General features: G+C 39.0%; 1 protein-coding gene across 2 annotated transcripts in view; it reads right to left on the bottom strand.

Annotated features, from left to right (window-relative positions):
* DNAJC1 (DnaJ heat shock protein family (Hsp40) member C1) overlaps positions 1 to 11864 on the bottom strand; it is a 244355-nt gene extending 232491 nt beyond the window's left edge. The window contains exon 1 of one of the 2 annotated variants that reach the window (XM_019035497.4): positions 11284 to 11864. In XM_019035497.4, the coding sequence (XP_018891042.3) occupies positions 11284 to 11502 (219 nt within the window). In that variant the 5' untranslated portion in view covers positions 11503 to 11864. The remainder of the gene's footprint in view (positions 1 to 11283) is intronic. The other variant, XM_063709708.1, reaches the window with a different exon arrangement.
* Between the last annotated feature and the right edge of the window lie 13202 nt (positions 11865 to 25066).

Below are 25066 nucleotides of genomic sequence, written 5' to 3' on the forward strand. Positions count from 1 at the left end.
AAAGTAAGGTGTGCTAGAAGTATAAATGTAAAACACACACGGATTTTGCTGACTTAGTACAAAAAACTAAAATGTGAAATACTTCATTAATAATTTTTGGCTGGACACGGTGGCTCACGCCTGTAATCCCAGCACTCTGGGAGGCCAAGGTTGGCGGATCGCCTGACATCAGGAGTTCGAGACCAGCCTGACCAACGCGGTGAAACCCCGTCTCTACTAAAAATGCAAAAATTAGCTGGGTGTGGTGGCATGTGCCCGTAGTCCCAGTTACTTGGGAGGCTGAGACAGGAGAATTGCTTGAATCCGGGAGGCGGAGGTTGCAGCGATCTGAGATCGTGCCATTGCACCCCAGCCTGGGCGACAGAATGAGACTCTGTCTCAAAAAATAATAATAATTTTTGAAAATGTGACTCCATGTTGGAATAATATTTTAGTATACTGGGTTAAATAAAATACATTATCAAAATTAATTTCAGGCTGGGCATGGTGGTGCACTCCTGTAATCCTAGCTACTAGGGAGGCTGAGGCAGGAGAATCGCTTGAACCCAGGAGGACGAGGTTGCAGTGAGCAGAGATTGTGCCACTGCACTCCAGCCTGAGCAACAGAGCAAGACTCCATTTCAAAAAAAAAAATTAATTTCACCTGTTTTTTTACATTCTTAAATGTGACTTTTAGAAAATTTAACATCACCTCTGTGTTTTGTATCACATATCTATTGCACAGTGCTGCTCTAAGGGATCAATGGCTTGAAAAAGTGTGTCAGCTGTCAAAAATCTGAAATATCTGTCAGTCATGATTTATATGTAAAATATTATCTTATCCCTTAGTGTCACAAAATATTTCTTTAGGCTACCCAGAATTTGAATACTTATACATTTCAAAGTCATCTGTATCCTCTTCATACAGTGGATTGTTACAGATCATTAAAGTATTACTCAAGAGTTATTGTAAACTTTGGTAACATTTAATGGCCATTCTGACATCCAGGCTAAGTAATCAAGTAAAGAATGCTAATTAATCAAAGACTTATTGATTTCGTCTCTATCTAAATTCCCTCACCCATACTTTAACAATACTTTTGTTTCTACGAGAGCTAAACAAGGATCTTTAGTATAGGAAACATTTTGATAAGAATCATTTTATAAAACAATTTTATGTTTACATATATACTTTTATATTTACCATATATATACTTTACAAGCTGAACATTTTATACTCATAAATTTATATACTCAGCCTATACACTCATAAATTTATAAATATATTTACTATACACACATAAGTATATAAACGCATACGCACACACACCTGCACCCTCTCTCTCATAAATTTTCCCCTGGAAGAAAAGCATCAGAACTGCATGCCTTAGCAGTGCTTTCCCAACCTCTTTCATACCATGGCACGTTACGGAAAATTGCATTTGTAAGACACACTGGAGGAAACTGTTAAGGCTGCTCAAGGGAGGGCATCACTATCTCAGCATGCTTGCAGCACACCAGTTGGGAACCTCGGTCTTAAAAGGCCCTGCAAAATACTGCAAGAACTCTCTGACTCATATTTTGTTTTCGTCTGTCTCATATTTTATTCTTACTTATGCCTACAGTTGTGAAAATACAACCCCTCAACATTTTTAATAGCAATATCCAAAGAAGGCCACAAGATGGAGATATTACTCCATTTTCATTTATATTTGTATTTATGCATTTTTCTGTATACGTTTCTATGTGTATCCTGCTTTCTTCCTCAGTGGTATTCTCAGCTACTACCTCTATCTCTAACATTATTCTAATTCCTCTGCCACTCGGTTTTAACTTGCTTTATTATAGAAATATATAATGAATACTATCATGATCTTTGTTTTTAATATTAAAAGCAGGCAGATAATTGAAATATTTTCTTCTAGCTCTATATTTTCCCACTTCTCTAAAATTAAGATCACTTTTTTTTTACACATTTTTATCCTGCGGGCAAACTTTTTTTAAAAAAATTGCTACCCACGAAGTAATAAGTAGTCCAAGAGTTATTTGCTCTAATACATTCTACTACCTTGTAAAGCTACAGATTTATTACTTTGTGTCAATATCACTCAAAACTTCTCTGGAACTTTTCTTTGAGAACAGTCCTCAAGGCAGTCTATCAGCATTACATGAAATGTATATTCAGATCTTTTTATCAATACAAACTATTTATCCGAGCTTGCTAACCTAATTTAGTCACCAAATTTAGCTCCAAATGACTGTTAGCTATAGCCAAAAATCAAACCCAACTTTAAGATTTACTACTAATGAGGCTAATGTGAAGAATATGCAGCAAGCTTTGAAGGCAATTCAAAACAAGAAGCTTCAGTGATGTTTTAAGAGACAGCAGCATGTTGAAAAACTGTGAAGCTTTCCACAACAAACACTTGCAAAATCAATCTAATTTACTTTAAGTTAAATCTTATATACTTCCAAACGTGTGATATAAAAAGTCACACATTGATTGTGTAAAACTACTACAGAACTGCACAACATGGCTGTCATTTGAACTTTATCAAATGTCTAAACTAAAATGCTTTAAACATAAGAAGTCAGCCGGGCGCGGTGACTCACACCTGTAATCCCAGCACTTTGGGAGGCCGAGACAGGTGGATCACGAGGTCAGGAGATCGAGACCATCCTGGCTAACACGGTGAAACCCCGTCTCCACTAAAAATACAAAAAAAAAATTAGCCAGGCATGGTGGCGGGCGCCTGTAGTCCCAGCTACTGGGGAGGCTGAGGCAGGAGAATGGCATGAATCCGGGAGGCGGAGCTTGCAGTAAGCCGAGATCGCGCCACTGCACTCCAGCCTGGGTGAGAAAGTGAGACTCTGTCTCAAAAAAAAACAAACAAAAAAACACACAAGAAGTCTATTTCCTACTACATATAAAAGATCCATAAAGAAATATTGTATGATATAATTAAAACACAATTTCCAGACTTCCTACTTTATATATATTTATATTATATACACTTATATATATTAATATATTATATATATTTATACATGTTAACTTCCGCAAATCAAACTTAATCACCAACTATCAATACAAAACACCACTTTCAGTCAGAAAAGAACCTAAATAGTAATCTTATCTGTTAACGAAAAGTGTGGTAATTGAAAATAACTGCTAATAAGATTTGCAATTAAAAAAATTTTTCTAAAAGTCAGAGGTTTCTTTTTAAAGTATAAATTCAGTTGGTCATGGAATAGATTCCTTAACCTGACCTGTTTTAATGGTATAAATAAAGTCCTTAAGGATTGACTAGAAATAAGAAGTTTCTACCTTCCTCATGTGTACGGACCCTAAGATTTATTCATGGTCTATTCATACTTTCCCAGTAAATGGCAACAATGATCTTTTTCTTTCTGGTCATAACTCATTTTGACTACTGCTCACTATACAGGCCACAGTTGAGTTTCATGTAACAGTTTAAAATTCTATTTCCTTCTATAACCAGGAGTTGTATGTATTCCAGAATGTGTTTAACCAAGGAAATTACTTCATTTTAGAATTCTAGTATTTGCTCTTAGTGGCATCTTAATGTTGCTTTTCTCCATTTTAACACTGCTGCATATACTATGGCATGTCCTTTAATTCTTGATTTTAGATTATTAGCTTTAATATTAAGCAACTCAAATATATTAGTTAACTGTGTAGCTGCACAGAGCTTAATGCCTACTGCCTCAGTAGCAATAAAACAGGCATCCATCTGATAATGAAGTATACTGTTTTATACACATATTCTAACAAAAATGTAGAACGTGGCATGCCCTTGCTTTTGCAATATGCCTGGTTACATGTGAGATTTCAGTTGCTGGATGATGTAATCAGAAACACTTATCAAATATGGTGAATGAATCCTCACCTTGCTTAATTTAGTATTACATAAGATGGGAAATGAAACATAAATTCTAGATTAAATTTCTAATTAGGTCCTAATGACACGCTTAGACAAAAAATTTCAGTAAATATAAGTAATACTCAAATATCAACTATTCAGTTCTTAAAATGAAATACTATGCTGTTATTTAAAACATGTAATCATATTTTTACATTCATTAGTATAGGGCCCATCTTTTACAATTAAGTGTTTTGATGAAAATAAAGATTTTTGAAAATATGACTGTGACTTCATTATAAAATGATCTAGGGTCCTGCTTCATCCAATCAGAAATCTCTCTTTCCACTGCAATTCCTTTCCTTTATTTTTGTATAACTCTGTAAGAAAGGCTTTGGAATTGTTTTTAACTACGTGGAATTGACTGGTATCATTACTGTCTAAATAGACCCAATAATGCCCACAGTGGAAAACAGTTCTGAAAGTCACATAGTACCATTTGCGGAATAAGCAGTTCACTGAGAGAGAGCATAACAAAGCTGAGAAAAGGTTTACTATAGACACTAGGCATTTTATCAAACAACTTTTATTGGCATTACTTACAACTGCCATATAAATTCTCCTCTCAGCAATCAAGTCAAATAACCTTAACCTCTGTTTTATTCTCAACATTGAACAAAATATGATTGTGAAATTAACCACATTAAACCAATCACTAGGTAAATTGGTGACCCATATTAATATTTTAGAATATATTTCTAGGAATAATTGTAATAGCAGAAGCCATTCCACTTTCCCAGTTCAACTTAGGCTATTGTCTATGAATAACAAAAGATACAATATTCTAAGAGTGTTCTCATAATTCGTGTAAAGAAAAAACTGAGAATAGCATAAAAGGAAAAAGGAAACTTAAAACTAAAAGAAAGTCTCTGTTCCATCAGCTCTAGATTATACGTGGCAAAATTTTCACAATAGACTTGCTTTATCCCATAAAATTGGCTCAGGCATCTTCCACTAAACTATACATATCACAAAAAGAGTGTGTACATAAGAAAACTAATTTTATGATAATTCTATCTGATGCAAAGACGTATACAATTAAACAAGTACTTATTCAGCTCTAACGCTATGCATGCCTACATCAGAAATATAAATGACTGAAAGGTTATCTACCATTCTAGATTCTGTGTATCTCTTTCTCCGAATTAAAAAAAAATTGGATTCTACAATAAAAATGGGGAAGCTATTATTACACAACACACATGTACAAAGGAATAGACTCCACAGAGAAAGACTGAACTACACTCAACACCACAAGCTCAGTGGATTCCACTGCAAGAATCACTGGACAAAATTGATAATCACAGTACAAATTCACCATCATTCATGAATGAAATCATCATCTTCATTTCTAAAAAGGACTGTGATGGGCTTTAGGGAGGCCCCATTAACTGGTTTTTCCCATCCAAAAAACTGAGTGGACACAGGAGTCGGGCAGACAAGAGATGAACCTTTATAACTGAAACAGCTATTGAAGAATACAGGTTAGATGTGATGGCCAAATGGGCTTGCTAGCAATTTGTGCCCTCTCCTCTACATTCTAGACTTTGAGACAGTATGCTCAAGGGTAAGTCTGGTTAGGATAATTGCCTTACTGGTCTGGGCAGAGAGGTGCAAAGAGACTGATTCCCACTACTCATAGCTTTCTGACTGATCAGCTCTTCCTAATCAAGCAAAATAGAGCAAAGGCAATCACCCTCCAGCAAGGTAACTCACACTGCCATGGTAAGATGTGAGAGATGGGTCTAGTGATCAGTGGTGTTTTTTTTAGGGAAGTTCCTCCCAACCATGGGGCACGGATGAATGGGCAATAATTGTCCCTCCTCTAAACAGGCTGGCTAATCTGTATATTTGAAAATACAGGCCGAATGAGCTTAAAAGGTTTATTAATTCCTATTTAAAAATTAAAATCCAAATATTTTATAAGCACATCCCTGTTCTTCTGCTTTTCTTCTGTTAACCAGGTTTCAGCATTCATTTGAATATAAGGATTTAGTTATAAAACACGAGAGAAAGAGAATGAAGCACATTTTCTAGCTACATAAATAGAAGTCTGTAATGACTGACTGGCACCATGAAGACAAATCTTGACTTCATCATAAAGTAAATACTACAAAATTTAAGATAATTTAGCTTGTCATTATTTCAATTCACAGATTTTTTTAAATGAATATGAAGTGTTTACTGTTGGCTAGAATTACTGTATACAAAGGATAAGGAAAGTCATGGTCCCAAAAGACAATTAACAGAAATATAGAGGCTGGGCGCAGTGGTTCACACCTGTAATCCCAACACTTTGGGAGGCTGAGGTGGGTGGATCACCTGAGGTCAGGAGTGCAAGATTGGCCTGACCAACATGGCGAAACCCCACCTCTACTAAAAATACAAAATTAACCAGGCATGGTGGCAGGTACCTGTAATCCCAGCTACTCGGGAGGCTGAGGCAGGAGAATCGCGTGAACCCAGGAGGCAGAGATTGCAATGAGCCAAGATCGCGCCACTGCACTCCAGCCTGGGCGACAGAGCGAGACTCCATCTCAAAAAAAAAAAAAAAAAAAGAAATACAGAATTGCCACTGACCCCACAAGAAGTACAGGTGTCTGAGAAGCAGGTGCTGTTACACAAAATATAAATACTGTGCAGGAACCTATAATTTAAGTTGGTAACGAAAGATCTTTCAATAGCACATCTTTTTTCCTACACTCCTCTCTCATCTTCCCCCCATCTCCTCTGAAAAGATGCAATATCCAAATTGGAGTGCCCTATTATTAAAGTCATTCTAAACATGGTATGAATGACTAATAAATCATCTGTATATACCCCCCAACAAAGACTTCTGCAACCCCTTTCTAGACTTCTAGAATGGACGTGAAATCTAAGAATACATGGAAGAAGATTATTCTGCTGCCTGAAGGCTGTGAAAGATTACACAGAAGTAAAATCTGTTGAGTAAAAACTGTCAAGCAACTACTTGTTTGGGGAATTACGGTTTACATTTAGTTACATTGTTTATAATGTTTGATTCAATAAATATTTAGGTGTCTACTAGGTGCCTTACTATGAAGAAAATAAAAAGCTACCATCTGTCCTAAAAATGAGGCAACTAACTTGTCCAAGGTCATAAGGTGGTCTGGTCCAAGTTCTAAGTCATCTGTTATTCAGATTATAGAGCTTAGAGAGTAACTGAGTTATCTTATACCTGGTGGATAAGGGGATAAAGAAGATGCCACAGTCAGTCACTACCATCTCTGCCTTCTAGTTTAGGATATGGATATCTCAAAAGAATGTTCTATATTAATTGTCTCCAATTCTTCCCTTTCATTCTCTCCTGAACCCAATCTACCCAGACTATTGAACTCACCACTTCACCGAAACAGTTCTTACTGAGGTAGCCTGTGACTGCCATATGGTTAATTCCAACGGTGAAGTCTCAAAGCTCATCTTATTTGAATCATCATCATCATTTAACCCAGCCGATCCCTTTGTCTTTGAAACACTTTTTTCACTTGACTGAAGAGAACCTTGTATTGGTTTGCCTCCTACCTTAGTGGTCGTTCCTGCTCTATCTTCTTTGTTGATTCCCCTCCATCTTCTTGACTCTTTTTTTTTTTTTTTTTTTTTTTTTTTGAGACGGAGTCTCGCTCTGTCGCCCAGGCTGGAGTGCAGTGGCACAATCTTGGTTCACTGCAACCTCCGCCTCCTGGGTTCAAGCAGTTCTCTACCTCAGCCTCCCGAGTAGCTGGGATTACAGGCGCCTGCCACCACGCCTGGCTAATTTTTATCTTTTTAGTAGAAACGGGGTTTTACCATGTTGGCCAGGCTGGTCTTGAACTCCTGACCTCGTGATCCACCCGCCTCAGCCTCCCAAAGTGCTGGGATTACAGGCGTGAGCCACCACACCCGGCTCCTTGACTCTTAAAGTCTGGAATCCCCAAGGCTTAGCTCCCAGATCTCTTCTCTTCTCTTTTACGTTCACTCCCTTGGTGAACTCATCCAGTTTTGTGGCTTCAAGTTACTCTCTAAGTGCCTCGGACTCCTAAATTCCTATCTACAGCCCTAAACTTTCTTCTTGTAACTCTACACCTGAATAACCAATTGCCTACATACCAGCTCAACTTCAATGTTTAATAGACACCCCAAATTTAGCATGTCCGTAAACCAAATTCCTAATGTTCTCCAAACCAGGCTCCTAGTCCAGGTTTCTCCATCTCAACAAACGGCAATTGCATCCTTCCAGTTACTGAAGCCAAAATCTTTAGAATTATCTTCAGTTTCTCTTTTTCTCTCACATACCACATTCAAGCCATCAGTAAAATTCTGTTTGCTCCATGTTGAAATTAAATCCAGAATCTGACCATTTTGCACCACCTCCACTGCTACCACCCAGGTCCAATCTATACCACAATTATCCCTCTAAGTAACTAATGCCTCACAGACTATACTCAGCACACTAAAGAGATCATTTTGAAATTCAAGTCAAATCATGTATCTTTTCTGTTCAAACACCACCTCCCCCAACTTACTTATAAGTAAAAGCCGAAGTCCTTACAATGGCCTACAAAGCCCTACATGGTCTTCCCTTACCACCTATGACTCAGATCTTGTCTCCTATTGCTGTTCTCCTATTACTGTTTTCCTTGATCACTCTGCTCCAGCCACACTGCCCGCCTTGCTATTCCTCAAACGCTAAGCAAGCTCTTGCCTCCTGGCCTTTGTGCTTACTGTCTGCTCTTCCTTGAATGTCCTTCTACCATGCTATGGTCTGAATGTTTTTGTCCTTCGAAATTCTTATGTTGAAATCTAATCCCCATTGTGACAGTCATACAAGGTGGGGCCTCTGTGAGGTGATTGTATCACGAAGGTGGAGTCCTAATGGATGAGATTAGTGTCCTTATAAAAGAAGCCCCAGAGAACTGCCCTGCCCATACCACCATGTGAGGACACAGCAAGAAGGTGCCATCTATGACCAGAAGGCCCTCACCAGACACAGAATCTGCCGGTGCCTTAATCTTGGATTTCCCAGCCTCCAGAATTGTGAGAAATCAAGTTCTGCTGTTGAAAAGCTGTCCAGTTCATGGCATTTTGCTATGGCAGCCCAAATGGCCTACAACACAACAATTACCCACATGGCTTACTCCCTAACTTCTCTCAGAGGCCTGCTCTGACCATATAACATTTATATTTACTTACTTGGCTGTTTACTGTCTGTTTCTCCCTACTGAATTATAAGCTTAGGGGTTTTGTTTTATATAAAGGTCAACTCCCAATGCTTAAAATCCAATAGGCACCAAACAAATCTCTGTTGCGTGAACAAGAAGAGATTAGTGCACAGAGCCAGGTCACCACTTTCAGCAGCCTACCTACTTTGTTCTGGTCCCTCATGTTTGGCTAGTCACCAAATGGCTCTGGCTTGAAAACTACACATGAAAGACCCTGGACAGGTTGCATTTGTCTCCACCAAATTTCTGGTCCCTGAAAGTCATCTAACAAAGTTAAGATTCAATGTAAAGAAAAAAACTCGTTCCATTCAGTTTCTCTGCTTGGACAGAATAAAATTCCTCCCGGCATTCTTTCCAATTTTAATACAGCTGGATAGAGAAACACATGTTAAAACAATTTTCTGGATCCTTCTTTTCGGATTCTACCTTGACAAAGAATCTTCTTGATTATCTATGCTTCTTTATTTTCTCATCTTTGCCCAGAGAGTCAAGTGCTCTGGTTGTTCACACTGCCTAATTAACTATGCAAATCAAGTTACATGAAATTATAAATGAAAATTCTATGAGTGTTCACATGCAAAGCTAGATTACATGATCTAAATTTTAAACTGCTACTAAATTTCTGTTCTCTTAAAGGCACTTAATTTTTCATGAATAACGGCATCTTCAAGATTTCTGGATAGATTATGTTTAAGACTCTCTTTACGTACAGAATGTAATCAATGATGATAAATTCTAATTATTCCCAGTATTAAAGTAATTCTTAAAAGTCATCAGAGCTTCACTAATTATTTTTACACACACTCCATCATTTGCTTTGAAAATGAGATATATAGTGTATCTATAAGCAGGGAGGGGCATCAGGTAACAGATCATAAATATAGTTATTACAAAGTTGCTTGCACATATGAATCTGAAGTGTGAAATGCCTATACTTTATAACTCTTACAAAAATAAAAAATTGTTAGACTCATGGTACCCTGGCAACCCAGCAATTTTATATTCAGTGATGGAATGAAAATGCAATGTCTGAAAATTAAAATTCAGTAAAAGTTCAATAGTTCACCCACATTTATGATAATCTGTGGGGGAGGGGGATGTGCATTTCATATCTAGTCATGTGAAGTGTGCCTTGAATGGCAACTATCGTAAACATTAATTTTTTACTCCCATAACTATTCAAAGCATTGTACGAAGGGCTCAATCAGATCGTGTGAAGTGTACATTTTTCACCCCATAAGCCTGAAATCAGCGAAATGTTATCTTCTCCTTCGCACAAGGCTTCAGGTAGAGACTGGATATCTACCCTCACTCAACCGCCCTCAATGGTAGAACTAAAAAGCAACAAATGGATTTTACAAGTTAATGTCTCAAGCTATAAAAGAAAACGAAATGAAACAAAAGGAAAAGGGGAAAAAAAAAACCCATTCCTACATTACTGACTGGGGGCTTCTCTTCCAATCGCATCCCAAGTCCTTTGCTGCTCAAAAAACTTAACACCTCCAACCTGGTAGACGCTTCAAATTCTTCCAGATTTCTAAACTGCGAAACAAACATCTACCTAACAGGCTAAAAAGATGACAAAGTACAAAGTAAGAAAAACTTTTGCAACACAGACACTGGCCACAGTGCATTCCTACTTTCCCAGAAGGGAAGAGGAGGGGAGGCAGCTGAAATAAGAATAAGGATGAGGTAAGTATCGGTGGAAGATGACAGTTTAGGGTGAGAAGCGGCTGCTCTTTCTCACATTCAGGGGGACAGGAAGGCAAAAGGTAGGTGTTAAATTAAAAAAAAAAAAAAAGTCTACCCACACCACTCTTCGTTCTTCCTCCAGCACAGCTGCAGGGGGAAGGCTCTTCCCCAGAACGCCGGAGCAGAGAGAAGGCATCGCCACCCTAGGCTAGCGGCGCCGTCCAGCCTGTCACTGGGGCTGGGACTAGAAAAGCTGAAGCAGGAGTAAAGATCTGGGGAAGACGGACACGTCCTTCCGAGGCTGAGGACCCCGGTGACCCGAGCTGAGGGCAGCCAGAGCCCGGGGTGACCAAGCCCTGCCCTACGTGTCCGGCTGTCTCTGAGGAACCGGGTCGCCTGCCGCCTGCCCTGGCCCCTCTCCGCCCGGCCCCGCGCGCCTCCTTGCTTACCTGCTGCACCCCGAGGAACTGGTAGAAGTTGAGCTGCACCTCCTCCACCAAGTCAAACAACTCCAGGTCTCCGCTCTCCCAGCCCCGCGCCGGCGCCACGGCGGCCAGCAGCAGCAGCAGCCACAGCAGCGGCGTCCACAGCGGCGGCGGCGGGAACGGCACCAGCCTGAGCTGGCGGCGTCCAGGAAGCTGCGCCGGCTGGGAGCAAGGAGCCGTCATCGCGCTGGGCTCGGAAAGGTCACCCGCCGCGCAGCTCCGTTGGCCGACAGCTGGGACGTGGCGGGCGGCGCTGGCTGTGGGGAACAGCGCCTGTCAGTGAAAAGCGCGGGCAGGCGCACCGGAGCGGCCCGCCAGGTGGCTGGCCCCAGACAGAGCGCGGAGGTGGCGGGAGCCGGCTGCCGGACCGGCGGGTGGGTAGGCGGGCGGGGCCGCAGCCAGCGCTACGTTCCGCGGACCCTCGCCCCCAGGCCTACACACAGCTGGAGAGCCAGCGCCCGGCGCCTGGGCTGCACAGTGGGTGAGGCTTCCCTTCGCCTCAGCCTATCCCAGGCCTCGCTTCCGGTGACATCATGTCTCCTAGCAACCGCGGGAAGGGGGCGTGGCCGGAAGCCTGGACGCCTGGCGCCCCAGATCTGGGCCTGGGTGAAATGCCTCTCAATCACTCGCGCGCACGGAGCAGCTGTACCTGCGCCCACATGGGCTGAGAGACAGGGACGGTTATAGCCATCCCGCGTCTACCTGGAACGCCCCACGTGGACTTCCCCCGAAATAGCTACTGTCTTCCTCTCCCCTAGCTATCGAACACTAAAAGCATATTTGAAGCCTGATTAATTGATTATGGCTTCCATGCATTTAATTAGTCCATCAGCAAAGAAGACAGGACAAGTTGAACCAGGTTCTAAAAGGGGCAAATCTAGTAAGTAGAGAGAGGTAGAGCAGAAAAGGAATTGAAACCAAAACAAAAAGTATACTTCTAATTATGAATTAAGATTTACAGGCATAATACCATAAAATGACCTGGTAGAATTAACAGTTAATAATGGTGACTCAGTCATAGTTGGAGGAGAAATGTAGTTTATCCACCTTAGCCCACCTCCAGTTGGGGTTCCTTTGAAAACAGACCTCAGTTGAGATGTTTCTGTTTTAAAAGACAGGCTAAAAACCTCCTCTCCCGTAACAATGTCTCACCTTCTAGTCTTGCATTGCTTCTGTTCAATCTCTTTTCAAGTTATTTTCTCCACCACAATTCTCTCGTGTGGACTTTATTATTGTGTGCTTAGCACAATGCATAGCACATGAGAGCACTCAATTAGTTGAACTGAATCCTGTGACTACCTCCCTACCACCATTCCCCCACCACAGATTTTTAGTTTATTTATTTATTTATTTAGAGATGGAGTTTCGCTCTTGTTGCACAGGCTGGAGTGCAATGACACCATCTCGGCTCACTGCAACCTCTGCCTCCCACGTTCAAGCAATTCTCCTGGCTCAGCCTCCCGAGTAGCTAGGATTACAGACTCCTGCCACCATGCCTGGCTAATTTTTTGTATTTTTAGTAGAGACGGGGTTTCATCTTGTAGGCCAGATTGGTCTCAAACTCCTGACCTCACATGATGTGATCTACCCACCTCAGCCTCCCAAAGTGCTGGGATTACAGGCATGAGCCACCACCCCCAGCCTAGTTTATTTTTGGTTATATCAGTTTTCTTAAAGTGAACGTCATCTTTACCAAGTCCCTAAATTAGGTTACTGTTTATTCAATGAACAAAACATCGAAATAAGATGAAATTAATGATCTTAAGCACTACTTTTACATATTATAGTAACATTCATCTTTTCTCCTAATTTGATCATTAGATTAAGTGCAATAAAACATTTGAAACTGGTGCCATATTGCCACAAATCTGGGATTCTTACCCCAATCTTTTAGCAGACAGTCTAGTATTTCCCTTTTGAGTTTTACCTTTATGTTGTCTGAGAACCTCGGGGACTTACTCCATCTAAAGATAGCCCATCCTCTTTCTAAAGCCATGCTGAAACAGAATTGGATTCTATTAATAATACTTCTCATGGACATAAGGTATTACTCAAAGATTCATCCTGCCCAGCTCCAATGACACTTGTCCACCCTGAGATGATCTTGTTGCTTGTCCAGGTTCCTGCAAAGACCACAGTGATATTCATATTTAGACTTCTAGCTTGGCCTCTTTACCTATTCAGTCATTGTCCCAAAAATTACAGTGCAATTGAATAAATCTTTTGCTGAGGTCTGAACTAAGGGAGTGACAATATCCACTGTTTTCTTCCCTGGTGACATGTACTAATTCTGGGCATAGACTTATCCAGCTTGGCCTGGGCAGAGGGAGTTTACACAGAAAAAGAGAAACCAGTGAGATGTTTAACCATCATGTGAGCTGTGAAATGGATTGGAAATATAGAGGAGCCCCAAACATATAGCCAGTTTTCCCACAGGACATTCGCTGAGTTCTGGGGCAGTGCAGGAGGCTGAGCAGCTGGGCGTGATAGGCAGAGTAAAATTACCCCATATTCTAGTGCATAGAAAGCTAATTCTGCTTAGAAGGATCCTGCCTCAAATACACAAGCATTCTCCCCCTTCAAGACATTTACACTATTTTTGAAGTTGTATGAGAAGGAGGCTGAAGATCTACGTTTAAAACCTCTCAAAGGCAGAACTGAATCTCAGAGCAGAGGAAACAGCAGCTGTCCAGGCTCTTGATCAAAAGCCCAGAGGAATCACACATGAAGAAGAGGAGAAACCACAAGAGAACTGTCTTACTGAAACCGCACCCCAATCCCAACCCAGCTCATCCTTGATTAGACAGAGATAATCAGAACATCATCCTATTTGTCTATGTTTATCCCTGGAAGAAAATAACATCATCTATATTTTCTATAGATCTTTAATATAAAAGTCTAACATTTGTAAAAAAAAAAAATTATGACGTGTGAGAAGAGCAGGAAAATTTGACCAACAATCAAGAAAAAAAATAAATAATAGAAGATCCACAGATAAGCCAACTATTGAAGTTTAGATAAGAACTTTAAAATAACTATTATGAAATAAAGCCATAGATTATAAAATAGAAGAAAACATGAACAAGATGGATTAAAATATGCAGAATTTTAAGAGTATTAAAATCCATAAAAAAGAATCAATGGAAAATATTTAACTGACAAATGTAATTTCTGAAAGGAATATTGCAATGGATCAGTTTAATAGCAACCTGGACACAGCAGAACAGAGGGTTAGTGAATTTGGAGACTGGGCAAGAAAAAATACCTAAACTCAAGCACAGAGAGAAAAACAAACGGAAAAAATAGAACACAGCTTAATAGGCATGTGTACAATGAATAAACCCAGGATAGGTATAACTGGAGCCTTAGAAAAAGAGGAGACAGAGAATGAAGCAGAAGCAATATTTGAAGATATAATAGCCAAGAATTTTACAAAAGTAATGAAAGACATAAAACCACAGTTGAAAAAAATAACTCAAAATGAATCCTAGACCTCAATGTATGAGTTAATGCTACCAAACTCTTGTAAGAAAAAAAGGGAGTAAATCTTAGTGACCTTGGGTTAGCCAATGGTTTCTTATATATGACACAGAAACATAAATGACAAAAGAAAAAAATAGATAAATTGGACTGCACAGAAATTAAAAGTATGCTGCAAACAATATTATCAACAAAGTAAAAAGACAAGAGAATAGGAGACAATATTTGTAAATCACATACTTGATAGGGGACTTAGATCCAGAATTTGTCAAAGATTCTTACAACTCAACAACTAAAACAACCCCCCTTTTTTTGTTAATGGTCAAACGAGTTGAATAGACATTTCTTCAAAAATATGGAAATGACCAATAATCACATGAAAAGATGCTCAACATCTGTAGTCATCAGGGAAATGCAAATCAAGACTACAATGACATGCTACTTCTCACCAAGTCGGATGGCTATAATCAAAAAGATAGACAAGAAAAAGTGTTGAACATGTGGAGAAATTGGAACCCTCTCACATTACCGCTAGGAACTCAAAATGATGGAGCCCCTTAGGAAAACAATTTGGCAGTTCCTCCAAAAGCTAAATGTAGAGTTACTATATTACCCAACAATTGCAATTCTAGAGAAAAGAAACATATGGCCACACAAAAACTTGTATACAAATGTTCATAGCAGCATTATTCACAATAATCAAAAAGTTTGTAAACAACCCAAATGCTCATCAACTGAAGAAGGAATAAACAAGTGTGGTATATCTATGCAGTGGAATATTATTCTGCAATATAATGAAATGAAGTGTGGATATATGCTATGACATCGATGAGTTTTGAAAACATGCCATGTGAAAGAAGCCAGTCACAAAAAAATCACCTATTGTATAATTCCAGTTATATGAAATGTCCAGAATAGGCAAACTTACAAAGACAGAAAGTAGGTTAGTGGTTACTTAGGGATAGAGAGTAGATACAGTTACAGATTAACTGCTAATGGCTGTAAGATTTCTTTTAGGGGATGTGAAAATGTTCTAAAATTGGATTATGGCAATGATTGTATAACCCGGTTTAGTATATTAAATACTAAAAAAACACTGACTTAAATATACTTTAAACAGGTGAATTGTGTAGTACGTCAATTGTATCTCACTAAGGCTGTTAAAACAGAAAGAAAAAAACAACCACTCACAAATACAATACGCTCAACAAACCCCAAAATGGATAAATGCAACAAAGCAAAGCAAATCTAAGTATATCATTGCCAAACTGCAGCAAAGCTTGTGGGATGTAGTGAAGGCAGTAACTTCAAAGAACATTTGTGGCAGGGCACTGTGGCTCACGCCTGTAATCCCAGCACTTTGGGAGGCTGAGGTGGGCAGATCACTTGAGATCAGGAGTTTGAGACCAGACTGGCCAGCATGGCAAAACCCCATCTTTACCAAAATTACAAAAAAAAAATTAGCTGGGCATGATGGCGTGCACCTGAAATCCTAGCTACTTTGGAGGCTGAGTCACGAGAATTGTTTGAACCTGGGAGATGGACATTGCAGTGAGGTGAGATTGCACCACTGCACTCCAGCCTGGGCCACAGAGCGAGACTCTGTCTTGGGGGAAAAAAAAAAAAAAAGAACATTTGTAGCCTTAAATGTCTTAAGGAAAGAAGGCAGAAAATTAATGAGCTATGTGTTCAACATAAGGAGTTACACAAATAACTAGAGGATAAATTCAAGTGAAGATTCCAATGAAGACATCTAGTTGTTTTTATCATGGTGCTTACGCAGGTGAGCTGGGAGCATATCAGCTCATGCATAATTTTTTTTATGTCATCATTTTGTAGGTTCTGGTACTGCCAAGGTTCAAGGTGTGGCTATGATCATGTACGGCTGAGATGCATTGGAAGAATATGCCATTGGCAATGAGGAGAGGAGGGAGAATCCAGAGTGTTGGGTGGGTCACTCACATAGAGGTTGATGGGAGTTTTGATCTTGTTGCATGAGAACTTCAACATCATAATGACCACCACTTTCCGGAGAAAAAGGTGAAAGAATACTGATAATTTAATAGACCAGTAGGACTCAAAGAGGTTTAAATAAACCATCTGGTAGTCTATCCTTCGCTTTTGGGTAAGATCAAATTTAACTATATCAAACAAAATTGAATATATAAAATCGATGTGTTATAGTCAAAGTCCAAATGTCTCCTTAAATCATCATTAGTGGCCTGTTTACCCCATGATTTTAAAAATTCTGGCCCTCATTACATCTTAAAATAGTCTCATTAGCTCCTATATGGCTGTTTCTCAAATATATGAGTTTGAAATTCTAAGATACCATTGTTCTTTAATGGAACATTATCTTCACTCAGTAACGTATTTATCCAAACACCATTCACAAACTTACATTGAGTTGACAAAGGTTAGAAAAATATTGTTTTGGCGGAGCACCTCCTTAGAAAATAATCCCTTTTGTATTGCAGTATTGAATTTTAATCATTTTGAAGGTCTTCATAAATAAATATAGATGCTCTTCATGTTATAAATAATAAATATATTTCTAACATGTTGACACTATGGTTTTCACTTCCCTGAATAATGTACTATTTACTTAAATAATCTCCTGGTGAAGAGGAGCACAGATTCTAGAGCCAGATTGATTACATTTGCACTCCGGCTCTACCACTTAGGGTGATCTCCGAGTTTCAGTTTCCACATCTCTAAAATTAGGATCAGACTACTCCCCAAATCATAAGGTTCTTGTGGGAATGAAGTGGAATAATTAGTGTCTGGTATATAGTAATTGCTGTTTAAATGTTACTGTCATTTTATGGGAAGTCTCCATCTATGCTGTATTAAGGTTTCTATAAATAACTCTTATCTGTTTTTAAATGTTTAGATGTTGTCTTTAAAGGCATTTGTTGCTGGGTGCAGTGGCTCATGCCTGTAATCTCAGCACTTTGGGAGGCCGAGACGGGCGGATCACGAGGTGAGGAGTTCGAGACCAGCCTGGCAAACGTGGTGAAACCCTGTCTCTACTAAAAAAAAAATACAAAAATTAGTCGGGTGTGGTGGCATGCGCCTGTAGTCCCAGCTACTCAGGAGACTGAGGCAGGAGAATCACTTTAATCTGGGAGGCAGAGGTTGCCGTGAGCTGAGATCTTGCCATTGCGCTCCAGCCTGGGTGACAGAGCCAGACCCTGTCTCAAACAAACAAACAAACAAAAAAAAAGGCATTTATTATCAAGCTTGGGCTGTAATTGCCTACTTCATCAAAAATGTATCCAATCACTTGTTTGCCCAGGATGGTGAGAGACAAGTTTTGTTTTATTTTTACCAAATAATGACTGGTTGTAAAAGTCAATTTAATTTTTTTTTTGCTCCAGCTTCATAAAAACATATTATTCATTATTTCCCTGCTAAATTCAGCTTAAGGTTAAACAGTAGATGCTGTATTAAGAGCAGGCACTCAGTTGAACAAAAGGAAGGGAAAATATTCACATGCAGTGATTTAGCCACTAAAGAGTTGGCCACTGTCATCATTTTCCTTTGGTTTAGCTCTGTATTTTCAGACAGTGAGGTTTTCTGCTTTCCCTGGACTTTAATGTGTCACAATAAAATCCATGTTAAAATTTCTTTCTTCTAACATCTACAATTCCAGGATTATCATGAATTTTTCAAAGTTGCCTAGTAACTCACTTAAATCTCTTGAAAATTTCAAAATTAGTTTTTGTCCTTGTTCCTTTAACCAACCCAGATATTCTCTTCTACTCTCCTCAATTCAGCCTGAACACAGCAATCATTGCATTTTCCTCATATACAAAGGCTCCAATTAGTCTGCAAAAGGAAATTTTTGCAGACCCCTTCATCATCTAGTCTTTCAGGCCTTATAGCTCGATTTTGGCATTCTGCCGCTGAGCCCTAATATTGTTTGTGATGCCAAATTGGAACACAAGGCAAAACAGTACAAAGTTGCTTTTCACCACGATCAACAGGTCCCAGCAAAGGTCTAGTTTATGTATAGAAATTCCATGCCTCATAAATATGTTATTACATTTACTAAAAGGAGGCAGCATTCTTTACAGTACTGAACTAGCAATATGACCAACACAGAAACAAACAGAGATAGATTAAGGAAAACTTAGTTCCAAATGGTAAGATATGGGAAATTTAAATTTGCTTTCCTAAATATGACTATTGGATCATTCTCATTTTGCTAATCCGTACAGCAACCCAGCTTCATCTCTCTCCACTTCTAATATATAAATATGTAATGCTGTATTATTTTTGCTTGTGATAGAAGGGTGTTTAGTGCCAAGACTCCATAATTATAGTCTTTTAACTCAAAAAAAATTAAATAATAATAATTTCACCACCAGGGGGCAAACAACATTTTTATAGGCCAAGGATATTTTTAACATTCTAAAGGAATGATCTTGTGTGAACATATTTTTTGTTGTTGTTGTTACCATTTCAATAGCTTCAAGTTAAAAGACACTAATTCGAACCTAAACCTTTAAATTTAAGGAGAAATCATGCTTATAAAAGAGAAAATTGTACAAGTCACCATTAACCTGTTGCTTTTCCATTTACTATAATTTTTAGATGCTTTAAAAAGATTTCCTCCCTTTTACCCTTTTCTTTCATATATTTGCACATGAGGCAGAAAAATAGAATTGAACTTTTTTAATGCCTATGTAGCCTTTGTTTGTGGTGGCCTTTACATTGCTTTTAGTACATAGTATATTTTGGTCACTGGCTTTCTAAGCATGTATTTCAGCTCTGCTTTTTTTGTTAATTTAATATGATTAACTCATATACTTAGATCTCTACTTCCTCCTTTTTTTTTTTTTTTTTTTTTTTTTTTGAGACAGGGTCTTGCTCTGTTGCCCAGGCTAGAGTGCAGTGGCGTGATCTTGGCTTATTGCAAACTCTGCCACCCGGGTTCAAGCAATTCTCCTGCCTCACCCTCCTGAGTAGCTGGGATTACAGGCAGCATACCAACACGCCCGGCTAATTTTTGTATCTTTAGTAGAGACGGGGTTTCAGCATCTTGGCCAGGCTGGTCTTGAACTCCTGACCTCGTGACCCATTCGTCTTAGCCTCCCAAAGTGCTGGGATTACACGTGTGAGCCACCGCACCCAGCCTTCTACCTCCTTCTAAAATTGGATTTTTTGTCTCTTGTTTTGGTTACTGCTTTGCCATTTGTTAATTTTATAACTGTGAAATGATAATAACTGGTAAACATATCAAATCACAAATTATCTCTTTTGAGAGCTTGATACACTGAACTTGATAAAGTATCAGAGTTGTGAATAACTAATCCACAAAAAACAAAATGATCAGTACAATATATTATCAGTAGCAGGCAATGATAAGAATAACTTTGGTGAAAATTTTGGTCCATCATATTCTGAAGTTTCAGGATATTTGATTACTTCTGACTTGTAACTTGGTAAAAAATTCTGTCAATGGAAGCAAAATAGAGTTTTTAAATCAAGGTATCTGTGGTACAGGAAAACAACCACATTTTATTTCTCTTGGCTTAGTTCGTTTTCCCTTTTTCCTGCTCCTAAGTACCCACTGAGACCACATTTCCCTGAATCGATTATAATGATGCCACTATTTCAAATTAGAGCTGGAGGAGAATGAAGATGTCACAGTGGCCTGGCAAGATCTGCTACTTGTTCTTTCTCTTTAGTGCTCTCCCAAGCCTGGCCATTATTTCCAGTGTCACCCCCTGGCATTAGGGCTGTCACTATGGGCTGCAGAATTGAGTTATTCACCTGAAGATGAAATCCAGGTGAAATCCATTTCTATCCAGATGAAGTCATACTGAAATAAATGTTGAAAGCAAATATAAGGAGAAAAAGAAGTTGCAAAAGTCAGTGTTAAGGGTTTATTTAGAGGCACACTAAAAAACATTCTATGACCTACTGCCTGTTATATTAGCGATGGAGGGGAACTTAGAGATAAAGGGTTATTTTGTTTATTTGTTTGTTTGCTTTCTCTGTTGTTGATTGGGTTTTTAAAAGATTGTTTTAGCGTGAAATGACAAAATCAGCTTTTTGTCACTGAGTGGGTCCTTAAGCTGTTGCCTAGACACCAATTGCTCAAAGGCTAAACTTTTCACTCCAGTACATCATATCTTGTTTTAGTGACCCCCGAGCATCTTTTTAATCCTTCTCCATTTCATACGGAAACTAGCCTCAGCCAAGTGACCATTCCCACGCTGACTTCCACCAGCTCCTGTAGGTGTACTCTGACAGCACTTTGCCTTGGGGCAAATTTTCTGACCTCTTTTTGATGGCAAATAGTTGTCAATAATATGCTAACTGGAATTTTCTTAAAAAGTTTAATTGCACTTACAGAATTTTGCTAAGATAAGAAATATTTTAACAATGAATGACAAAGAAGCTCATACTATAGTGAGAGCATGGAAACAGATGTTTGAAAGTATTTCCATCATCATAAGATTTTTTATTTGTCAAAAATGATATATGCCACCAATAAACAATCTCATATTTGGGTCCCCAACAACTTGTTTAAAATCTTCCAAATGAAGATTTTCAGTAAAATTAAAATCCATTTATTCAAAATATAAGAAATTCTCACTTTTCAACTGGCTTGCAAAAACAATTTTTTAAATTTTTTTCTTATTTTTAATTTTTGTGGATACATAGTAGGTGTTTATATTTATGGGATACTTGAGATATTTTGATATGGCATGCATATCAACCATGCAATGTGAAATAAACATGTCATGGGGAATGGGGTACCCACCCCTCAAGCCTTTATCCTTTGAGTTACAAACAATCCAATTATACTCTTTATTTTAAAATAGACAATTAAGTTACTATTGACTATAGCCATCCTATTATGCTATCAAAGAGTAGGTCTTATTCATTCTTTTTATTTTTTTGGTACCCGTTAAACATTCCCAACCCACCCCAACACCCCACTACCCTTCCCAGGCTCTGGTAACCATCCTTCTATTCTCTATGTCCATGAGAAGAACAATTATTTGACATCAGGGAGGATGGAAAATAACTAAGCTAAATTTTAGCAAAAACCTTTGCAGGGTTGCTGAACGGAACTGAAAAACGAGTCTATGGCTTAGTGGCAGAGCCAGCCATACACTTCTTTCACTGGGATCTAGGCCTCTTTGCAAGAAATATTTCTTCCCTACGACAGCCACTAAAACTAGGCATCTAAATCAATTGGAATTGGACTCAGACCTTTACTTTATCACAAAGTGTTAAATCAGATTTCAAAATTAACACATCATTTTTTAACCATGTCAGTCTTTAAAAAATGATAGTAATATTCTTCACTTTTTGGGAAAATCCTGTTTAATGAATACTTTGTAATACAATAATTAGAAGGTTGGTCTTAAGGTTGATTTATTTTAAAAAAGTACTTTATCCATTGTTCAATTTTCTTTCAAAACATCTACTTTTTTCTCATTGTTAGAACATCCCCTTTATCTCAAAAGAATACACGATGTGTTTATTTATTTGTTTACTTATTTTTTAATTTTTTTATTTTTGAGACAGAGTCTCGCTCTGTTGCCCAGGCTTGAGTGCAGCGGTGCCATCTCAGCTCACTGCAACCTCCACCTCCTGGGTTCAAGGGATTCTCCTGCCTCAGCCTCCCAAGTATCTAGGACTACAGGCTCCCACCACCATGTCCGGCTAATTTTGTATTTTTAGTAGAGACGGGGTTTCACCATGTTGGCCAGGCTGGTTTCGAATTCCTGACCTTGGGATCCATCCGCCTCAGCCTCCCAAAGTGCTAGGATTACAGGCGTGAGGCACCGCACCTGGACCTTGTTTTTTATTTTTAAGAGATGGGATTTCACTCTTTCACCCAGGGTGGAATGTAGTGGCACTATCATAGCTCACTGTAATTTCAAACTCCTGGACTCCAGCAATTCTCTTACCTCTCAGCCTCCCAGGTAGCTGGGACTACAGGTGAGTGCCACCACACTTAGTTAATTTTTAAATTTTTTGTAGAGATGGGATCTTGTTATGTTACCCAGGCTGGTCTCGAACTCCTAGGCTCAAGCAATCCTCCCACCTTGGCCTCCCAAAGCTCTGGGATTACATGCATGAGGCACCATGCCCAGCTTCAAAATATGTTTATTTAATATTTAATTGAAAAGCCTTGTGGCTTCCCATCACACTAAGAATAAATTCCTGTTCTTTAAAATCCTATATAACCTGGCCCCTGCCTACCTTCAGCCTTTCCAGCCTTCTTTCCAGCCTTCTTCTCTTTCCAGCCTTCTTCTCCCTGCACTAGTCTTCCTTAGGAGCACACCAAGCTCATCTGTCTTGGGGCCGTCAACACTTCCTCTGCTCCAAAGCTTTGCTTCCTGATCTTTGCATGACTGGCTTCTTCCCTTCATTCAGGCCTGCGTTTAAATTTCATCACCCTACATAGGCCAATCCTCATCACTGCAGGGGCCAAGAGAAAACTTTCTCTTCACCCTCTAAAGGCCCAGCTTCCTGAAAACCAGTGGACAAAAGTCAGATGAATAGGAGAAAAGGCATGTGCATGGGGGAGAATCACAGAGTGATTAACTCACCATACAATGGGGTATGGACGGTTATATACCCTTCCTCTTAGGGGAAAGGGAGGTGGGGAAGTGTGAAAGATTTTAGGGGAGTGGCAAATTATTTTTAGGCGAATTCAACAGTCTTGAAGAATATACAGTGGACTGGGACAAAGTCTGTTGGGCCTGCAGAACAGACAGTGGTTTGTGACAAGTCTGTCCAGGTGTGTTGACAGACTTCAGTCTTTCTTCGGGCCCTGTGAGTTCAGTTAATGAAAACTCAGGGAAGGCACCAGAGGTAATTATTTTCTTTGACAGGCCCAAATTTTAAGCAGATAAGGGAACTTCAGAGAACAGCTTCATCCTTTGCTTTGACAGAGACAACAGATGAGAGACAGAAGGTGGGGGGATAGTCAGAGAGACCTTGAGGCTTCGTCTTCAGTTCCACATGTCTAAGCACCATATTTTGGGATATCTGTTTCTGAGCCCCAACATCACCTAACTTAAAAAAACATCACTACCTTATTAAATCCTCTGCATAGCACTTCTCTGCTACCACTTGGTTAATTTCCCTTGTTTATGCATCATTTGTTTATTGTCTGATTTGCTCACTAGAATGCAAGCTCCATGATAGCGAGGACTTTATCTTGTTCATTCCTCTAACTAGTGCCTAGCCTACATTGGGCTTTCAATAAATATTATTGAATTTAAAAATGAAGACTCCTGTCTCTCTCTGAGAGTTATAACCAATGGTATTATGTCAGATTCCTGCCAGATGTATGACTGTATTACATCAGATTCCTACAAAAAAACAATCAAGTAAGCTATAGTAAAGTATCCAGCTCTAAGTAAGCTACTACTTCCAAGATGACGTCCATGTTTCACTACCCGGGGCCAAGTGAAGGACTTGGTAAAGGATGTGATGAATTGACTCACTGGCTGTATTGATGAAAATCATTGGTTACATTGGTAACAAGTCCAAGGTTAACTCTGACTCCACAGAAACACTGCTTGCAATTACTCATTTTTGATTAGTATGTATTAAACTATTCATGACTCAAAAACAAGTTAGATACTAAGATGGTGCCATAATGAATAATATGTCCAAAAGTTCTTCAATCACATAAAAATTCTCATTGCCATCTTGAGTAAATATAGCCAAGAAATTCTGATTTATATTATGTTCTTCTCGGTTGCGGTAGGACTTGCCACAGATAATTTCTCAAGATTTGTCCTGCAAGTTCAAGGTCATGCTTTCAACAGACTGAGCAGCAGTACTTTGAGGAAGACAGAGATATACAAATGCTATGACAATTTTACGTACTCATTAGAAAAGATTTTTAAGCCCAGCCAGTTCTTTGATTTGGTACACAATTGCATTTCACAGAAACAATGTTTTCATTCATATTCAAAAGCAATGTTTGTTAATACTTCAGTTAATGTTATCTTTCATTAGCTTTATCATCACATATCTTAGGTAAGGTCATAGTTGTTGTAAAAAGTTGTTTCATAATGACCTCTCAAGCTGTATTCTTTTGACACAGAAACATTTTGTTTTAAGTACAGAGGAATAGTCTCATTTCCAAAAGAATACTGCTTATGCCCATTTTTCTTTTCCCTGAAACTTAAAGCTTCATGGTAGGGTTGTCAGATTTAGCAAATAAAAATACAGGATACCTAATTAAATTTGAATGTCAGATAAGCAATTATTGCATGAG

This window comes from Gorilla gorilla, chromosome 8 (assembly GCF_029281585.2).
Source record: "Gorilla gorilla gorilla isolate KB3781 chromosome 8, NHGRI_mGorGor1-v2.1_pri, whole genome shotgun sequence".
Classification (NCBI taxonomy): Eukaryota; Metazoa; Chordata; class Mammalia; order Primates; family Hominidae; genus Gorilla; species Gorilla gorilla.